The following is a 21,837-nucleotide window of genomic DNA, read 5'->3' on the forward strand; positions in this document are numbered from 1 at the left end:
AGATTTGCAGAGCTGGCAGTGTCCCACGTCACTACTGCGTCCCTAGGCAATGCACAGTGTAACAATGAAGCCGGGGTGCATGCACAGGGCAAAGACTCCGGATACGACAGCAATCATTTTACAATTGAAACCGTTGTTAAATGAAATCTGTCATTACAGAATGACTACTCAAACCAAGTCCCGCTGCTCGATATTTCACGGCGGGGCCAATCATTTAAATACACCTTCCCGCCTACTTGGTTTCCATCTATCCCCACCCTTCCCTGGTGGAGAAGGGGGTGGAGAAGGAAAAACAAGCAGGTGGAAAAGTGTTTTTAAATTATTGGAACCGCCGTGAAGCACCAAGTTGCAGGACTTAGTTTGAGCAGTCATTCTTTCCTGACATTGTCCCTTTAAGGCTGGGGTCACACGCGGCCGTCTATTCTCTCATGCGAGAGAATCGGGCCGATTATGCAAGTGACACTTGGATCAAACTCTGTCTCCATCTCTTCCATTGCCGGCGTCCGTGGGAATCGGAATGCACTTGGATGACATTCGAGTGCAGTTCGATGTTTCACACGCACCCATACACTTGCTGATCTGCACTGCCCCATAGTATAACATTGGGCCGAGTGCAATCCAATTTTTAATCAGATTGCACTCGTTCAATTTATACGCTCGTGTGAGCGAGCTCTAATACAGAAAGAGAAAGAATGAGATGCAAGTAAATTCGTTAAAAAGTGGAAAAAGTTTGTTGAAATCCACTCCACCAGGGAAGGGATACATGATTTAGTCTGTCCATTTGGTACAATGAATGGTATTGTACAGAAAGCTTGAGGGGGTATTTGAACATCTTGAGACTGGAAACCTAAAAGGGACTACAACATAGGAATGTCATTTAGGCTTCAGGATGGATGACAGTGGGAGATGTGTTTGATTCTTCTCCTATGGGGTTTCCATGTGAGTCAGGCGCTCCCAATGTACTTTATCATATGTGTGATAGATTTCTGCAATCCTCATATGTGCTCATGTATTTAATGTAACATATTACAGGAACTGGAAACTCAGCTATGTACAATGGTCTTTGATTATCCAATATTTTGCAACCTCTAATAAGAATTTTACATTTTATGGCTTGTCTATATATATATTGCCTTACAGATATTAAAAACCAAATAAAAAAAAAAAAAAATGCAAAAGTTGCCCTTTTTTTTTTTTTTTTTTTTTTACACATTTTGAACAAAAATATGTAATTTTTCTGGAGTAAAGTGTTTGAATTTCCCTCTAATTGTCCAGTGTTTATTTTCAGTGCTACCACAATTTATCTATCGCTGTAATACAGTAACTTCACATAGTGACAAATCTGCTTTAAAAGACTGCCCATATGCAGAACTGAATTATTTGTTATGATTTCTATGGGTAATAGGTGTCATTGAGATACCGCTCTGCAGTTTATTCCTTAAAGAAACAAAGAAAACGAAAGGTCTGAGTGCAAGGACAGTGGACGGCCCCCTTCATATTCATAATATATAATGACTGTAAGTGAGCAGTCAGACGGCCGTATAAATCAGACTGCAGTGCACGGACTGGTCGGTGGCTCTCCCGACCCGAGCCCAACAGCTTTATGTATTTCTATGCAGCTGTCACACTTCGGTCGGGCGAGCAGTGGCCAGTCTGTGCACTGCGTTCCAATCTCAGTCCAATTTATACAGTCGCCTGACTGCGCCATTAAAGAAATATTCACATTCACTCATTATACATTTAACCAGTATTTTACAAGGGATTTGCGTTCCTGGTCCTAATGTTGGCTCGACTACTGGATCCTATTGCAATCATTTTTAGGCCTCATTCAGACATCCATTATTTTTCTCCCACATAAAAACAGGGACTGATGTTCACCAGTATTTTGGATCTGAGTTTCACCAGTGTTTGGTCAGTGCATCAGTTTTTGTCATCACAGTTTAATCAGTTATTCTTCATTAAAAAAAAAAAAAACCCAACCCTACAAAGCTTCTCCTATCCATTACCAAGGGGTAACATTTCTACGCAAGGAGAAACGTTACCCCTTGGATCCCGGTCAGACGCCTCTCACCCAGCCAAACCAGATCACACACTTTGCACTGCTGAGGAGCAGTACTCCGAAACACAGTGTCTGCAAATTGAGATTCTGGTTCTGGCTTATATCCTAAGTCATGTGACAAGGCTCGTTAGAGAGTCGATATTGACTTTTAGGATTGCTACTTCCTATAGGTGGTACTAGAGTTCTGGTCCTCTTCCTCTCTGAAGAGACAATTTGCAAAATTAATCACTGCACACAATTGCCATCCATGTGCTGTCTGTGATTTTCACTGATCCATGGACTTCTATGGGTGATTTTGTTCTGTGACTCAGATAAAAACAAACCTGTCTCCATGATTTTTTGTTGGACACTATGCAAAAAAAACAAAAAACACGTACATGTGAACAGCCCCGTAGACTGTAATAGGTACGAGTTCTATCCGTGAAAAACACAGATAAAATTCATGCGAGAAAAACTGATGTCTGAGTGAGCCCTGACTTGTTCAGTTTCCAACAAATTTTTTTTAACTATTGCGCTGATAGCAAGAAATCCTCGGTCTCATGCGCAGATTGTGGCATGCTCCAATACATTGTTTCTAGTAGGTGTCCTATATGACCCTGAAGATAAAGCCTTACATTATGTTCAAACAGATTTTTTTTTTTTTTACACAAGACTTTTGGGGCACATTAGGCTCCTAAATCACCAATAAAAATGCTTCATTTACTGTTAGAATAAGCTTTCTATTGATGAATGGGAATACAAGCCTATAATGCACACGATTCTGTGTTTTCCACAATTTTTTCAGCATGAAAAAAAAAAGCAACCTGTCAGTTCTTGCAGAATTTCTGTTCACAAAAAAGGCTCCAAATTTGACCACTGAACCGATTAAAAGCAGAAATAAGTAGTAAAAAAAAACTGCTTCAAGGTTTCTGAGGCTGATTTTCTGGCAGAAAAATCCTCATTAAAAAAGCAGACTAGGCGGCTATAAAGCCAATATTAATTAAAATGAGTCCTTTGTGTTAGACTTTAGTCTGCGTTCACATGGCCCATCGCAACAGGTGCAGTTTTGTCAGCAAATTAACAGTTTCCCTTCAAAATTAAGTGTTACGAGCAATTAAAAGATGGCAGTGGCGTAGAGCTGCTACGGTTTCTGGCAGCTAATGGAGCTTTGGCAAGTCCAGAGCTTATATTCGTGTAATGAGGAAACGTAGGGAATTAATACACTGCTCAAAAAAATAAAGGGAACACTTAAATAACAGAATATAACTCCAAGTAAATCAAACTTCTGTGAAATCAAACTGTGCACTTAGGAAGCAACACTGATTGACAATCAATTTCACATGCTGTTGTGCAAATGGAATAGACAATAGATGGAAATTATTGACAATTATCAAGACATCCTCAATAAAGGAGTGGTTCTGCAAGTGGGGACCACAGACCACATCTCATTACCAATGCTTTCTGGCTGATGTTTTGGTCACTTTTGAATGTTGGTTGTGCTTTCACACTCGTGGTAGCATGAGACGGGCTCTACAACCCACAGAATTTGCTCAGGTATTGCAGCTCATCCAGGATGGCACATCAATGCGAGCTGTGGCAAGAAGGTTTGCGGTGTCTGTCAGCGTAGTGGCCAGAGGCTGGAGGCGCTACCAAGAGACAGGCCACTACACCAGGAGACGTGGAGGGGGCCATAGGAGGGCAACAACCCAGCAGCAGGACCGCTACCTCTGCCTTTGTGCAAGGAGGAACAGGAGGAGCACTGCCAGAGCCCTGCAAAATGACCTCCAGCAGGCCACAAATGTGCATGTGTCTGTACAAACGGTTAGAAACCGACTCCATGATGGTGGTATGAGGGCCCGATGTCCACAGATGGGGGTTGTGCTCACAGCCCAACACTGTGCAGGACGCTTGGCATTTGCCACAGAACACCAGGATTGGCAAAGTCGCCACTGGCGCCCTGTACTCTTCACAGATGAAAGCAGGTGCACACTGAGAACATGTGACAGACGTGACAGAGTCTGGAGACGCCGTGGAGAGCGATCTGCTGCCTGCAACATCCTTCAGCATGACTGGTTTGGCAGTGGGTCAGTAATGGTGTGAGGTACATTTCTTTGGAGGGCCACACAGCCCTCCATGTGCTCGCCAGAGGTAGCCTGACTGCCATTAGGAACCGAGATGAGATTCTCAGACCCCTTGTGAGACCATATGCTGGTGCGGTTGGCCCTGGGTTCCTCCTAATGCAGGACAATGCCAGACCTCATGTGGCTGGAGTGTGTCAGCAGTTCCTGCAAGATGAAGGCATTGAAGCTATGGACTGGCCTGCCTGTTCCCCAGACCTGAATCCTATTGAGCACATCTGAGACATCATGTCTCGCTCCATCCACCAACATCACCACAGACTGTCCAGGAGTTGGCGGATGCTTTAGTCCAGGTCTGGGAGGAGATCCCACAGGAGACCATCCGCAACCTCATCAGGAGCATGCCCAGGCGTTGTAGGGAGGTCATACAGGCACGTGGAGGCCACACACCATACTGAGCCTCATTTTGACTTGTTTTAAGGATATTACATCAAAGTTGGATCAGCCTGTAGTGTGTTTTTCCACTTTAAATTTGGGGGTGACTCCAATTCCAGGCCTCTATTGGTTAATAGATTTGATTTCCGTTGATGATTTTTGTGTGATTTTGTTGTCAGCACATTCAACTTTGTACAGAACAAAGTATTCATTGATAATATTTCATTCATTCAGATCTAGGATGTGTTATTTGAGTGTTCCCTTTATTTTTTTGAGCAGTGTATATTAGTACCACTGGCTATTTGTATGCAAAATTATACAAAAAACATGTCTTTCTAGATTGTTTTTGTCTCTTCTCCTCTAAACTCAGAGTTTTCAGAAATAATGGATATTTTCTCATGGAACGCTTCCACAAGGTATCATGTGAATTGTAAAATGACCTAGTTTCTTGTAACACACATAGTCAATTCGTGCTTCACTTCCCTGTTGCCCATTTCCTCATTTTTCACTCAAGTTTAGAGAATTGGTAGATCTAGTTATCTGATTAAGGCCACGTTCCCACGATGAGCTTTTGTTGAGGTTTTTACGTTGCATATTTTAAAAAAAAAATGCAATTAATTTTATTTAATGGGTGCTGAAAATCTGCAACATCAAAAACTCACCAAAAGCTCATTGTGGGAACGTAGCCTTATACTCTGCAACTGCCAATTACTTAAAGTTGATGGCTCCTGTGTTGGTTACCCTCAGTGGGTTAGGGGTATAAAAGAGGTCACAAGGTGACTACTCACACAGATGTCCACCATAGTGGCTGATGATGGTCGCAGGGTGATGAATTTCATTGCAGTTCTGTATTAGTGCTGATTCTAGACCACTCCGCAAACAATCCTGACAGGAATGTCACTTCCAGAAAGTTCCCAAGGTTACAAAAACATGGCTTCTTCTAGAAGCAGCAACAGATGGTCTGCAGGTTGTGTGTGGCATTACAGATTTACATATGAACCACGATACAAACCCAAACAATTACTAGTGTGGCACTATTTCTGGAAGAAACAGCAATGTTTTTCTAACCCTACACAACCCTTTTAGATTAGGTTCACACACATACAGCACTATCCACTGAGCAATACGCTGGGTTTTCCATCAGAATCCCCAAAACAGGATTCTGGCAGCCACTCACTATTATGAAGATGATGGAGTCACTGTGTACACTGTCTGACCTGACCTCCTTTGTGGTGGTATTCAGACATGTACGAAAACGTGGTAGACCAATTTTTTTGTGCATGTCTGAAAAAGACAAACACTGCCTGGCTGGATGCCAGTCTGTGTCCAAAGTGACTCCTTTGGCCTCATAGTAGTGAATGGCTCGGTTGGAATCCTGTTTTTTGGGAATTTTGATAGTAACGCCGACATAGAGCTTAGGGGCAGAGCGATGTAAGTGTGTGACCCTAGCCTTAACTGCTACTTGGCCAATATGTTGGATTGTAGATAGGGTCTCACTCAATCAATCAAAGCCAAGTGTCCCAGAAGCCCAGAAGGAATGACCCTGGAGTGCCAGAACCCCACACAGTGGTGCCAATTTGCTCTGACTTTGCTTTCACACATTTAAAGAGGTATTCTTAAGTTTGGAAATTAAACCTTGATCTGTTGGATAGAGGTTGGATCTAGGTGATCACGTCTAAACTTGAAGATGCTCCTTTAAGCAGGCATGTTTGTATTTGCCTGGACCTTCTGGGTAATCACAATATAAAGATTTTTTATAATTCTACTACTCATCTGTTTATCACAAGGATCTTTTCAGCATACAGTGCCCTTATGTGATGTTCCTCTCGGAGATCTGGGGAATGTAGGTTATCAGGTTCTTCAACCCACTGGACAAGATTTTCTCTTGAAAGTAAACCAGACCTAGCCTGTTTGGCTCTTGGTGGACACTGAAAGTGGGGAGCATGACCGGGTCTCAATAAGCTTTGGAAAAAGAAGGCCATGATCCAACACCCTTATTGTGATCTTCTGGCCCAAACACTTGTTGGGGATCCTTCTCCATTCAGATGGTGTTTGAGAGGCAATGCATAATTTTACTTCTGTGTGGCTGCACCTTTTGGCATTTGGGTCAAGAAAGTCAATTTCTTGAGTCTTAATAGAGATAAACAAACCCCCTTTAAGCCCCTCCTATTACAGCAAACGTTTTGCTCTTAAGTTTTTTTCCTCATCCGCTTCAAAGAGCCATATTTGTTTATTTTTCTGTCAACATGATTATATGAGGGTTTGTTTTTTTGCGGGACAAGTTGTAGTTTTGAATACCATTGACGGTTCAAAGAAAGTTAACTGAAAGACTGGAAAAAAAAATTCCATGTGAAAGGAAATGAAGAATAAAAAAACAAAATGCAATTCAACCATATTTTTTTTCTAGTAAAAATAACCTGGCAACATGTCGATACCAAAATTGTATAGTTTCGTTAAAATTTTAGTGGTAAAAAACAAATTCTGAAATTTCACCAATTTTCAGAGACCACCACATCTTATCTGTTGATGGAGCCATGTGAAAGCTTGTTTTTTGTATGGAAAACTGATGTTTCTATTGATACCAATTTGTGATAAACTGCATATAGCGTTTGGATTTCTTATTATTGTTTTTTTAGGGAAGAATGACGACAAAAAACCCAGCATTTCAATTTTTTTCTTTTTACAGTGTTTACTGCATGGATTAGTTTTAACTTTATTAGATGAGTCATTTACAGACGCAGTGATACCAAATATTCTTATTTCCTTATTTGTTTAATGGAGGGTAAGGGGGCGATTTGAATTTTTATACACACACTAATATATATATATATATATATATATATATATATATATATATATATATATATACACACTGCTCAAAAAAATAAAGGGAACACTTAAACAACAGAATATAACTCCAAGTGAATCAAACTGTCCACTTGGGAAGCAACACTGATCGACAATCAATTTCACATGCTGTTGTGCAAATGGAATAGACAATAGCTGGAAATTATTGGCAATTATCAAGACACACTCAATAAAGGAGTGTTTTTGCAGGTGGGGACCACAGACCACATCTCAGTACCAATGCTTTCTGGCTGATGTTTTGGTCACTTTTGAATGTTGGTTGTGCTTTCACACTCGTGGTAGCATGAGACGGACTCTACAACCCGCAGAAGTTGCTCAGGTAGTGCAGCTCATCCAGGATGGCACATCAATGCGAGCTGTGGCAAGAAGGTTTGCTGTGTCTGTTAGCGTAGTGTCCAGAGGCTGGAGGCGCTACCAGGAGACAGGCCAGTACACCAGGAGATGTGGAGGGGGCCGTAGGAGGGCAACAACCCTGCAGCAGGACCGCTACCTCCGCCTTTGTGTAAGGAGGAACAGGAGGAGCACTGCCAGAGCCCTGCAAAATGACCTCCAGCAGGCCACAAATGTGCATGTTTCTGCACAAACGGTTAGAAATCGACTCCATGAGGGTGGTATGAGGGCCCGACATCCACAGATGGGGGTTATGCTCACAGCCCAACACCGTGCAGGACGCTTGGCATTTTCCGCAGAACATTAGGACTGGCAAAGTCGCCACTGGCGCTCTGTGCTCTTCACAGATGAAAGCAGCTTCACACTGAGCACATGTGACAGACATGACAGAGTTTAGAGACGCCGTGGAGAGCGATCTGCTGCCTGCAACATCCTTCAGCATGACCAGTTTGGCAGTGGGTCAGTAATGGTGTGGCGTTGCATTTCTCGCAAGAGGTAGCCTGACTGCCATTAGGTACCGAGATGAGTTCCTCAGACCTCTTGTAACACCATATGCTGGTGCGGTTGGCCCTGGGTTCAACCTAATGCAGGACAGTGCCAGACCTCATGTGGCTGGAGTGTGTCAGCAGTTCCTGCAAGATGAAGGCATTGAAGCTATGGACTGGCCCGCCCGTTCCCCAGACCTGAATCCAATTGAGCACATCTGGGACATCATGTCTTGCTCCATCCACCAACGTTCCGTTGCACCAGACTGTCCAGGAGTTGGCGGATGCTTTAGTTCAGGTCTGGGAGGAGATCCCACAGGAGACCATCCACAACCTCATCAGGAGCATGCCCAGGCGTTGTAGGGAGGTCATACAGGAACGTGGAGGCCACACACAATACTGAGCCTCATTTTGACTTGTTTTAAGGACATTACATCAAAGTTGGATCAGCCTGTAGTGTGTTTTTCCACTTTAATTTTGGGGGTGCCTCCAAATCCAGGCCTCCATTGGTTAATAAATTTGATTTCCATTGATGATTTTTGTGTGATTTTGTTGTCAGCACATTCAACTTTGTATAGAACAAAGTATTCAATGAGAATATTTCATTCATTCAGATCTAGAATGTGTTAGAGTGTTCCCTTTATTTTTTTGAGCAGTATATGTATATATATATATATAAATATATAAATATAATTTTTACGTGACAATGGCATAGAACAGCTGGCATCTGCTGGGTATGTTGTGGTCTCAGGTCCTGAACCCGCTGCAAACATGGTGACCCAACATAGGACATACTAGTAGAAACCGTTATATATGGATGTGTAAATGCGGCCTAAATGGGCAGTATTTATAGGAACAATATCCCCAAAAGGCTTTGTGCTTAGTTTATACTGTTAGTTTGGGGTGACAAACTCATTTTAATTGTTGCTGTGAAAGAATACATGTATTTTGGGTAGGATTGCCAAGTAAAACAATACATTATACTGTACTTAATATTACATAAAATAGTATACACCACCACCACTACTGTATGTGTATAAAATACAGGGAATTTATAAATGTATTTATTAACGGATAACTTTCATATTTCCACTGTATGTTGTGTTCCCCATTGATAGAACTAGGAAGTCTGTTGTAAGAAAAATAATTCCCCATTTTCTCCTTGGTAATAAGAAGCCGTAACTATTAACCTTTTATTAACAGTGCATTTCTTTAAGGGCTATTCACAAAAAAAAAATCATACCCTGTAGCCCCTCTAAACAGAGCAGAAGTGTGCATGTGTGGCCTCTACTCCATTTATTTATTTTACTCACTTATATAGCGCCATTAATTCCACAGAGCTTTACAGACATTATCACTTTCCCCATTGGGGCTAACAATCTAAGCTCCCTATCAGTATGTTTCTGGAGTGTGGGAGGAAACCATAGTACCTTGAGGAAACCCACGCAAACACGGGGAGAACATACAAACTCCTTGCAGATGTTGTCCTTGGTGGGATTTGAACCCAGGACCCCAGCGCTGCAAGGCTGCAGTGCTAGCCACTGAGTTGCCCTGCACTGACCCAATGCCTATAGGAATCCCTTTCCAGCAGTCTCATAGTCCATGAATAGAGCAGAAGTCACGAAGCTGCTGCATTCAGAAGTAATTTTATAATTTCTAATTATGAAAGACCAAAATAACCTTGGATTTCTGACCCATGCTCCAATTTGTAAGTTTATGCTACTTCCTGCAATTTTAAGGGTTTTCCCCAGACTGTACTTTTCTTAAAACAGGCAATTGGGGATAGGCATTAATAAATCAATCATAAAGCAAGAGCTTGTTTTGGGAATCTGCCTAAGCATCAGGATTTTGCACCCATGCCCATCTGTGTCATGCGAGTGAACAATGATCTGTCTCTGCTTAACGAAGTGAAAGCTCCCACTCGCCCACAATTGGGAACGGTCATCACAACCACTCAAAGTAAAAAAAATAAATAAAAAAAATCCACTTCCCATTTCAAGATCCTTATCCATGCCACCTTCCCTTTGCTTCCAGCTTATTAACTGAACGGACAGGTTTTCTATTGAAATAAGTGATGGGGGGCAGCGTATGCCCTCACTGTGGATAGTAGATGGCTGCTCAAAGCATTCACCTTTGTGCTACAGATTGCACAGGAGGAAACCAAGATGATGGCGCAATAAGTAACAGTAGTTGAAGTTAATCAGAAGGAAATGTTATCACTGAAAGTTGCAGTTTATGGATTCTTAATGAATTTCTTTGCACATTTCATACTAATACCAAGATCACAGAGTATAACACTAGCCCATACCTGTGACATCTGTGGCCGGACGTTGATTTCACTCAAGTTGACACTATGAGGCATCAGGTTGTTAAGCAGCTGGCAAAGAAGGACTCCATCTCGTAGTGCTTGAGCTAGGTCACATACTTGGGCAGTGTCCAGTATTACTCGATGATTGGGAGGAAGCACACGGCAGTCAATAAGCCATCGAGCACAGTGCCTCCACAGCTCCATCTCCACCCTGGAGCCCAAACAGGTGGGATGGATCAATTAAGGATAAAAGAAAGAAACCCAGCGAGAGCGGAGCAGGTAGAATGACACCAGATTACTAACGTCAAGCGTGGAGAACAAACTTCAGCATGTAGGAAACTGGTAAGATAAGACACGAGAGCAGTCTTCAGGCAGCAGCCTCGTATATGTCTGAGAGGACTCTTCCGCTGTCTAATGAGGAAGAACTAGTGAACTTCCTCTTCTGTAAACGACACCGTAGCTATGTATGGTGTGTGCAGGCGTGACTAGAGGTGGCCAGCTCATGTATACCCTGGAGTAACCTGGCAGGAGGAAATCAGTATATTTATGCAGAAATAATTAGGAGCCGAGGCATAATGAAGGGCAGACTGAGAGTGACCCCTGCATGATAAAAGAGGGAGCAAATGGGAAATGATTTATTATAATGTCTGTATAGAAAACAAAGCTGGGACAAATGACAAAGGCATGGGGGTTATGTTGTTACTGCAAGCAATTTTAATACAAAAGTGTTGTTGTTTAACAGTTCATTGGTACAGCATGAATATCTGTCACAAAATAATTGAGAAAATCACACAGCAGCCTGGTTAGAACCAGATGTAATGACCGATGACAGGAGGGATCCATCCGGGCTCTAAAACTTCCAACCTACAGGGTCGATCTTGTCAGAGGAAGCCAGCGTACAAACGTGAGGAAGGAATTGTGCTGGTGAGTCCCATTAATTGGACGCACAACTGTGAGTGTTTCTTACAAAAATGAACATGTCACACAAATTCTAAGTGGAATGACCATTAAATAATAAATAAGAAAAATCCTAAGCAGATAAATAAAACAAATGTAGTTTACAATTAGAAAATCAGCTGAATCTGGCATGAGTGCAAAATGGCTGTGGAGATAATGCTAATCTATGCTGCAGCGGGATTTCACGGTCGCACGCGGCTGCTGCCACATGGTGCTGTTCAGCGGCAGCTGCTAATAGACTTGATATCCTTATTATATGGTCAAAGCAGGATGTGCAAGTGCTGTCAGATTCAGAAAGACTATAACTTATTAAAATCTCATGTCAGTCTCTGATCCCTCTGCAATTTAATAAAGAATAGTTTACAAAACAGAGGATTTCCATATTAAAGTTTAGTAGTGTTGCCTCAGGATATTAACCCTAACAAAAAGGGTCTCATACCCCACAAAATCTGATCAATCGCCGCCTACTCTCCTGTTTTACACTCTTATTGTTCTGCTAGAGTCCCTGAATCTTACCAGGAATTCACACAAGGCTTTGTATCTACAGAAATATTCACATGGAAGTAGTAACATACAAAAAGAAAAGAAACAGATAAGGCAGTTATAAACATTATTCTCGAATACATGTATAGACGATAGAAATTCCTCTGCAGAGAATCGGCGTACATCCAGATGTACAGTGCATGGTAGAAAATGTCATGGTCTGCCCCATTTACAGGCTACTTGCTCTTGTGCCAGACATTTGCTTCAGTGAGGACTATCTCTTGGTTCCTGAAGATTTCGGAGTGCTGGCAGGTTTCTTGGACATGGTGGGGATTTTAGAAGGCTTAGACAGTCCTCTGCGGGATGGTCCCCCAGCAGCACTACTCTCTGAGGTGTCTGAACAAGCGGACTGTGTCTCTAGAAGGTCGAAGTCAGAGGCATCACTTCCCCTGCGGCTGCTGGCACGGCTTCCTGCGCGGCTCCCAGCACGGCTACCACTTTTCTTAGGATCTACAATAAAAAAATAAGAGGGTTATTTGGAGAACTTCAAGAAATCAGATTTATTCCTGGGCTTTTATTTAGGACATTTACTAAAGAATGAATAAATAAAGAAAGCTCCATTAATTACCTATATGATGTATATAGTATATACCTCATAATGAGGCACAAGTGAGTGGAACAATAAGCTTTTTTTCACAAATGTGAGCACAGCTGGTTTTAGCCCTTTTCACATCACATCTGCATTACAGGTTTAGTATGCACAAAGGGAAAGCTCTGATGTACATGCTAAACGTATCTCAAAGGGTTATACTTGCTCAATGAGGGCCAAAGTGTGACCTTGTGGTCTCTGTCTGGCCATTAAAAAACCCCATATATATTAAACATATACTTTTTTCTTTTACGTCACATGCCTTTCGTTAAATGTATACGTTAGGAAGCTGCAGTCACGTCCCATATCTATACATGGCTAGCTACAGGAATCTCTATAGTGTCCGGCTACCGCCTCTCCCTGGTGTTCTATATCAGTTCTCTAACCCTTCTCCAAGAGGCAACAAAGGCAAAAGACAAGCGTAACTTACAGGAAAAGCCACCAAGGAGGGCACCATGTGTACACAGAGCCTGGCAGACATTTCCCGCATTTGAACCCAAGAAAGAAGCATTGCCCTCTCTCTGAAAACAGCGCACATCAATGTGAATGAGATCACTCTTTTTACACTGCTTTAGGTGGAGATGTGTAAGCAGGGCTGTGGCGTTAGAGTCCATTTTGGAGGAGTCTGAGTTGGAGTCGGTGTATAATGGACCGACTCCGAAAATATATAATAAATTGGGTACAGTAGTTCAATGCAGGATGTGCTGGAAATGTTTCTATAAGAATATGGGAAAGTTATGAAATGTCCTATAAATGTCTGTCCCTATTCCTGATCTAAGGGTCTAGACCAGGGGTCTCAAACTCAGCTGGGTATATGGGCCGCACACGGAAAAACATTTAATTTGGGGGGCCGCATTATTTGCAGGACAAAGTGACATTTTTAGGGATACCATTTTTTTTTTCTATACACCTTTTGAACAGGTCCCCATATTGCAGACACGTTCCCATATTGCAGACACGTCCCCCATCCAGGTCCCCATATTGCAGACACGTCCTCCATCCAGGTCACCATATTGCAGACACGTCCTCCATCCAGGTCACCATATTGCAGACACGTCCTCCATCCAGGTCACCATATTGCAGACACGTCCCCATCCAGGTCCACCCCCCCCCATACTGCGCACAGGTCACCCCCCCCCCATATACTGTGCACAGGTCACCACCCCCATATACTGTGCACAGGTCACCCCCCCATATACTGTGGACAGGTCACCCCCCAACATATACTGTGGACAGGTCACCCCCCCCATATACTGTGCACAGGCCCCCCCCCCCCCCCCCATATACTGTGCACAGGTCCCCCCCCCATATACTGTGCACAGGTCACCCCCCCAACATATACTGTGCACAGGTTCCCCCCCCCCCCAACATATACTGTGCACAGGTTCCCCCCCCCCATATACTGTGCACAGGTTCCCCCCCCCCCCCATATACTGTGCACAGGTCCCCCCCCCCCCCCCATATACTGTGCACAGGTTACCCCCCCCCCCCCCAGGTATTTCACATAGACATGACAGAAAAAAAAAAAGATTATTCTCACCTGTCCTCCGTTCCCTCGGCGTCCTTTCTGCACCTGTGGCCCGCAGGCACAGACCCCGTAACGATCGCGGCTCTCTCCAGCAGCCGCCGCCATCAGTGCCGTAGTGCAGTGTATTGCTGCGCAGAGACCGGCTCTCTGCACAGCAATATCAGTGTCAGCCGCCGGCCTATCAGAGATCAGCAGCTGACCTCTGCACATGGCAGTGACACCATACGCCGCTGCGCTGGGACGCAGATGTCAGCTGCTGGCCTCTGATAGGCCGGCGGCTGACACTGGTATTGCTGTGCAGAGAGCCAATCTCTGCGCAGCAATACACTGCACTACGGCACTAATGGCGGCGGCTGCTGGAGAGAGCCGCGATCGTTATGGGGTCTGTGCCTGCGGGCCGCATGAAGCAGCCGGAGGGGCCGCATCGTGTTTGAGACCCCTGGTCTAGACTTTTTTAGCTGAGATGAATCTGTGCTACGGTAAATTTATCACTTAAACATGAGCCATGTATGAGGGAGTCGGTGTCATGGAAACTGAGGAGTCGGGAGTCGAAGGTTTGGCTTACCGACTCCACAGCCCTGTGTGTAAGGCCATCTGCATGTGTGGTAGCCCAGCAATGACATTCTCCTGGGGACCCCTATATAGTCCAGAATCACTGCAGACACTTTGAATCAGGGACCAATGTTGTCACTGCAGTTTTTTCTGTTTCTGCCATGTTGATGTCTGTGGTGGTGAACTAGTGTCAAAAGCAGGGGCTACATACCCCACTGTATGCCTATATAGCGGGATACCTTGTAGCCTTCCATTGGAGATGTACATAGAGAGTACATCCATTCCATATCTCCCATGTAAGCTAAAAAATGTGATGTAACCACTACCTTTCATTTCAGTAATACAGCTCCCAGTATTGTGTGTGAGTGCATCTCTGGGAACTACCTGCTGACACTTCAGCTAATACAGGATTGAGCGCAACTCAGCTTAATACATGGTCTACAACCAGGGGTGTACATAGAAATCATGGGGCCCCATAGCAGATAAATTGGGCGTCCACACAGTATAATGACCTCCCACCTCATTCCCACAGTATGAAAAATTCCACACAACCCTCCACATTGTATAATGGCCCCTCATATAGCCAGCAAAATGGCCCCCACATAGCCCTCCAAACCGTATATTAGCCCTGACATAACCCTTGAAACAGTATAATTGGCCCCCACATAGCCCTCAAAACAGGATTTTTGGTTACTCACTGTAAAATTGGTTTCTCAGAGCCTTCATTGGGGGATACAGGAAACCATGGGTGTATGCTGCTGCCACTAGGAGGCTGACTCTAATGCACAAAAAAGTTAGCTCCTCCCCAGCAGTGTACACCCCACCGACTGGTGTTAAGATAATCAGTTTGTGTACAAGCAGTAGGAGAAGCAACATTAAACAGAGATACCAAAAATAAAACTGTAATATAACAATTACAGTTAGTAAAGATGTCGAAATGGGAGGCTGCTGTGTCCCCCAATGAAGCCTCCGAGAAACAGATTTTACGGTGAGTAACCAAAAATCCTGTTTTTCTCTATCACTTCATTGGGGGACACAGGAAACCATGAGACGTTCCAAAGCAGTTACTCGGGAGGGAAACAGCCGTAAACAAGTCCATTCAGGTCGGAGAACTAACCTCTGCCACCTGCAGAATTCTCCTACCTAGCCTGGCATCTGCTGAAACATAGATATGAACCCCATAAAACTTGGCAAATGTGTGGATAGAGGACCAGATTGCTGCATTGCAAAGCTGTAGGACGGATGCCCTATTACGAACCGCCCAGGAGGCGCCTACCGTTCTGGTAGAGTGGGCTTAATCCCGGGAGGAGGAATTCTGTTCTTACTCCGGTATGCTTCCAGAATTGCCGTCCGAATCCAGCGAGCAATTGTAGCCTTGGAAGCCAGAAGGCCTATCCGTGCTCCCTCAGGGATAACAAAGAAGGAATCCGTCCTCCGGAAGGGGGCGGTCCTAGTCAGGTAAACCCGAACTGCTCTGACAAGGTCCAACCTATTCAGAGAATGTTCCAGAGGGTGAGAAGGAGTCGGACAAAAGGGAGGAAATAAGATGTCCTCATTGAGGTGAAAGATGGAGGCCACCTTGGGAAGAAAAGAAGGCACTGGTCTCAAAACCACCTTGTCCTGGTGGAGGATCAAAAAAGGAGATCGACAGGACAGAGCCGCCAGCTCCGACACGCGTCGGATGTAAGTGATTGCCACAAGAAAAAACACTTTCCAAGAAAAAGGGACAGAGACACTTCGTGCAGAGGCTCAAAGGGGGAACTCCTAAGAGCCTCCAGGACCAGGTTGAGGTCCCAGGGATCAACTGACGTTTGGTAAGGAGGGATAGTGTGAGCCACTCCCTGAAGAAAGGTTTTAACCTAAGGGCGAGAGGCCAAATTTTTCTGGAAAAGAATAGAAAGCACGGAGACTTGACCCTTCAGAGAACTGAGAGCAAGTCCCACGTTGAGCCCGGCCTGAAGAAAGGCCAAAATCGACGGAAGGGAGAATCTCATCGGCGCAGTGTGAGTACTGTCACATCAACGGAAAAAAGCCTTTCAGGTTCAGTAGTATACTCGGGAAGATGAAGGTTTCCGAGCCCGGATCATGGTCTGAATCACTCGTTCTGAGAAACCAGACGCTCTCAGTACTGTGGTTTCAACAGCCACACCGTTAAATTGAGCGACTGAGCATTCCGGTGGAAGATGTGGCCCTGAGAAAGCAGGTCTGGCCTGTCTGGAAGCTTCTAAGGGGCGTCTGAGAAAAGATTGACAACCTCTGCATACCAGGACCTCCTGGGTCAATCAGGATGACCGGCACTCCCTATGCTTTGATCTTTTTCAGCAGCCGGGGAAGAAGGGGAAGGGGTGGGAGCAGATGAGAAGGGGAAGGGGTGGCAACAGATAAGGTAGAATGAACTGGGACCAGTGTATAACAAGGGCGTCACCGCCCACCGTGAGGGGGTCACGGGATCTGGAGATGAACTGAGTCACCATCCTGTTCAACCGGGACGCCATGAGATCCACATCCGGAGTGCCCCACCTCAGACAAATCTGAAGGAAGACATCCTGATGTAGAGACCATTCGCCTGAAGCGAGACCCTCGCGACTGAGAAAGTCGGTGGCCCAGTTCTCTATGCCGGGAATATGCACTGCGGATATTGCCGGAATACTGCTCTCTGCCCAGAGAAGGATTTTGGAGACTTCGGCTAAAGCCAAGGAACTCCGGGTCCCTCCGTGGTGGTTAACATATGCCACCGCTGTGGCATTGTCTGTCTGGATTCGGACTGGTAAGCCTGAGGAGGGTCTGCCAGTGACGAAGGAACAGGAGAATGGCCCTGATCTCTAGGATGTTGATCGGCAGAGAGGACTCCTCCTGAGACCAACGAGCCGGAAACGTAAGTTTGCGGAACACCGCTCCCCAGCCGAGGAGGCTGGTGTCCGTCGTCACCACCTGCCAGTAAACTGGGGAGAAAGGATCGACCCTGAAGAATGAGAGGGGGAGACCGCCACCAGGTCAGGGACTCCCTGGCCCGGTGTGGGATCCGAACTGGACAGTCCAGAAAGAGGACAGATCTGTTCCACTGGGATAGGATGGTTTGATGAAGCAGCCTGGTGTGAAATTGCGCAAAGGAAATTGCCTCCAAAGCCGCTACCATCCTTCCAGGACCACCATAGCTGAGTGAAGGGATGAAGGTCGAGGGGCCTGAAGAGATCGAACCCCACGATGGAGGGCTGTCCTCTTCTCCCTGGGAAGCAAGACCCTGGCCTGAAGGGTGTTGAATAAAATGCCGAGGAAGACTAGATGCTGGATATGAACAGAACAAGATTTCTTCCTGTTGACTAGCCAGCCGAGTCGACAGAGTATCGAGAGCGATGGCAAGACTTTCTTGGGCGAGAGAAAAGGAAGGAGCCTTGACAAGCATGTCGTCGAGATAGGGAATGACCAATAGGCCCTTGACTCGAAGAAGGGTCATTGCTGCTGCCATAATCTTTGTGAAGACTCTGGGAGAGGTAGAATGGCCGAACGGCAGGATGACGAACTGGAAGTGGTCCTGATGTACCGCAAAGCGAAGGGCACCTCTGGGAAGATGGGGACATGGAGGTAAGCATCTTGAATGTCTATAGAGAACAGGAACTCTTGTGACTCCATGGAAGCTACTGCTGAACAAAGGGATTCCATTCTGAAATGTCGAAGACAGACCCTTCTGTTTAGTAATTTCAAGTCCAGGATGGGTCGAATGGACCCGTCCTTCTTTGGAACCACGAAGTAACTGCGAATTGAAGCCTGTGAAATGTTCCTGTGGAAGGACAGGAACGATGACGCCTGATTTGAGGAGAGAAGCAATGGCCGAAGAAAACCCGGGATGAGGGAAGGATCCCTTGGGGGACAGGATTCGAAAAAAACGGTCTTGGGGCCGTGAAATGAAATCTATTTTGTGTCCTGAAGATACAACTTCTCTGACCCAGGCGTCCTCGATGGAAGCCAGCCAGACATCCATGAAATACAGAAGACGACCGCCCAACTTGGGGGGAGAACCTACCAGATCGGGCCCTGGAAGATCTGCTTTGCGCAATGCGGAGACGCCAAGACGGTATCGGCTTAAAGGAAGCCCTTTTCCGAACCTGGCGTATCTGCGGCCTCTCTCGGCGTGGGGGTTCATCCGTGAATGAAAAAAGCAGAAAAGGCGGAAAGTAACGAAATCTATGTCTTGGGGGAGGGTGGCAAGGTTTTGCCTGTGGAAGGAGAGAGCTCGTCACTCCCGTGGCGTCCTTAATAATCTGGTCCAGCTTGGTCCCAAAAAGTCTAGATCCCTGGAAAGGCAGATTAGTGAGGGACTTCTCAGAGGAGAGGTCCGCCTGCCACGCCATTAGCCAGATGGTTCTGCATATGGCGACCGTATTACTGGCCGCTTGGGCGATGCATGAAGCAGCGTCCAAGGAGGCCGACGCTACGTACTTACCTGCATGAGAGATCTGAGTCCTTAAGGGATGCCCTGTCTGTAAGGGGAAATACAGTGTTGGTAGATAGCCTAGAGACTGGAGGGTCCACCGTGGGGGATGCCGTCCAGTTCTCAGTAAAGTCAGGGGCAAAGGATGCCGAGACGTTTTCCTCTGAAAGAGTCTGGTCACATATTCTTGCTCCCTGGAAAGGACCACTTCAAATTCCTTATGGGCAGCGAACACCTTGGGAGTTGGTCTAGACCGTCTATACGAAATGGCCTGTTCTGCAGGTTTCGAAGTGGAATCCTTAATGTTAAAGGTCTGGTTGACTGCTGCAATAAGGCTCTGAACTATGTTCTGCATGCTAGAGGCCTGGTCGGAATCCATGTCAGAATCAGGTTCGATAACCGTATCAGAGGAGAGCCTCCTGCTGTAAAAAGAGTACGCAGAGTTCGCACCACTGAGAGGGGGGGCGTTATGGAGGCTTGGAGGCCAGAACACTGCACGATGAGGCCGGAGGGAGGGGGCGGAGCAGAACAATGACAGAGAAGGGGGAGGCGTGGCTATAGTGGGCGGAAGAAGAGTCCACGCAATGAGGACAAGGTGGGGCTAACGGCCAAAGCTAGTCCGCACAGAAGTCAGGGCCTATATTTGAAAGTGAGGCCACCGGAGGGGAGAGGTGCGGCGTGGAGGCCTAAAGAGAAAAACTCCGGAAAGGGCTCAGAGCCCAAGCCATCATGCCCAGGAAGGGCATGCTGCGGGGGAGCACAGAAAAGAGGGCCCCTGCAATAAAAAGGTATAAACAAGTCACACACACGCACAGAATCCAAAACATAGTTCCACACACACAATAAAAAGGCAGCCCCAACATGTATTCTTGAATCGGCTGTCTTCTTCATCTTCCTCTCTATCTGAGTCTCCTGTTTGTCGCCTCTGGAGTGGGAACCTGATGGAGAGAAGGAAGAAGTACCTCTCCATACCTGAAGATGAAATGGGACAGAAGACATCCGGACCTCTTTGAGTGATGGACGTCCGTTCCTCCTGAAACCGTCAGGCTCTGGTGGGCGAGGGGGCAAAAAGGGGGGCGAGGACCGACGATCAGATAACCTGAACACTCTTGATGTGTTAGGGGCTGGGGGTCCTGGCCAGCAGGCATATGAGGATACGGGGTGGCAGTTCACGCCGTACTCATAACCTTTACGTGGGAGTACAGTGTGACCGTCTCACACTGTTTCCCTCCAGAGGTAATCCAGGAGAAGCACCTTCTGAAAAAGAAAAGAGGGAGAGATTACAAGAAAACGCCGAAAACCAAGGTAGATCTGGGTCTAGTAAAAGACCTGTGCCCACCTCCTACTGACACTAAGCTAAACTGATTAACTTAATGCCAGTCGGTGGGGTGTACACTGCTGGGGAGGAGCTAACTTTTTTGTGCATTAGTGTCAGCCTCCTAGTGGCAGCAGCATACACCCATGGTTTCCTGTTTCCCTCAATGAAGCGATAGAGAAAACCGTATAATTGCCCCTCACATAGCCCTCAAAACAGTATAATGGCCCCTCACATAACCTTCGAAATAGTATAATGGCCCCACATAGCCCTCAAAATAGTATAATGCCTACCACACAGCCCTCAAAATAGTATAACGGCCCCAACATAGCCCTCCAGACAGTATCATTCGGCTACCACATAGCCTTCCAAACAGTATAATGGCACCCCACATAGCCTTCCAAACATTATAATGGCCCTCCATATAATTGAATGGCCCCCACATAATCCTCCAAACAGTATAATGGCCCCCACAATGCACTCCGAACAGTATTATGTCCCCTCACATAGCGCTCAAAATAGTATAATCAGGGATGCTGATACAAATGAAAATGTTATGCCAGGCGGAGGAGGGGCGGTGCCGGTGGTGAAACGGCACCCCCTCTGACTCACTCCACACACCCCCCCCCCACGTGCCCCATAGTGGCCACATGGGTTCTGCCGCTATTAGTGGTACGCCACTGTCTACAACCACAGTGCTCACAAAATAAATGAATCAATGAGAATCTGTACATACAAAGAAAACAAGTGTTCGCAGCTCCCTTTCACACAGGATGTGTATTATAAAGCATACTGACTTTTACCCTCCAGGTTAACACTTTACCATTCATCATTTTCTATTTGCTTTAAAAGTGTGTTGTTGCTGTGTTAAGATAGTCATCCTGAATACATTCTACTCCAAATCCAGTTACAATATTTCTCCTAGGAGGACAAAAGTGTGGATAATATGTGGTTCCTCTGCACTACTGAAGAAGATCCAAAGGAAAAATCCACAAGACACAATAAAACTTGATGTGGTTTTATTATCAACGCATTTCAAAGTCATCCAAGTTCTTCATCAGGAAGGATATAACCACAATCAGCTGATTTTTCGTTTGGATCTTCAGCAGCGCAGTGGAACCACGTTATCCACACTTCTGTCCTATGGTTTTGTTAACCCGTGGATATGCTACAGCAGCTGATTTACTCAAGCCTCAATTTTGGTTGTGTATAACACAACTGTACCAGGTGAGCATTTTCCTGCTATTACTTGCCCTCTCTCATTGGTATTTCTGTCCCCAGTTTTTTTCTGCAGACAATATTTCTCCTGGCATCTACATTTA

General features: G+C 45.5%; 2 protein-coding genes across 19 annotated transcripts in view; both read right to left on the reverse strand.

Moving 5' to 3' along the window:
* The window catches only part of VAV1 (vav guanine nucleotide exchange factor 1), a 156,940-nt gene extending 145,890 nt beyond the window's left edge, over positions 1-11,050 (reverse strand). For all 3 annotated transcript variants that reach the window (XM_073665646.1, XM_073665644.1, XM_073665645.1), the window contains exon 1: positions 10,603-11,050. In XM_073665646.1, coding sequence (XP_073521747.1) covers positions 10,603-10,806 — 204 coding nt within the window. In that variant the 5' untranslated portion in view covers positions 10,807-11,050. The remainder of the gene's footprint in view (positions 1-10,602) is intronic.
* Positions 11,051-11,293: 243 nt separating this feature from the next.
* MACF1 (microtubule actin crosslinking factor 1) overlaps positions 11,294-21,837 on the reverse strand; it is a 273,827-nt gene continuing 263,283 nt past the window's right edge. For all 16 annotated transcript variants that reach the window (XM_073665641.1, XM_073665631.1, XM_073665640.1 and 13 more), the window contains one exon: positions 11,294-12,552. In XM_073665641.1, coding sequence (XP_073521742.1) covers positions 12,317-12,552 — 236 coding nt within the window. In that variant the 3' untranslated portion in view covers positions 11,294-12,316. The remainder of the gene's footprint in view (positions 12,553-21,837) is intronic.

The sequence above is a fragment of the Phyllobates terribilis genome, unplaced genomic scaffold, assembly GCF_046119375.1.
Source record: "Phyllobates terribilis strain yellow unplaced genomic scaffold, ASM4611937v1 Scaffold_2__4_contigs__length_985480577, whole genome shotgun sequence".
Classification (NCBI taxonomy): Eukaryota; Metazoa; Chordata; class Amphibia; order Anura; family Dendrobatidae; genus Phyllobates; species Phyllobates terribilis.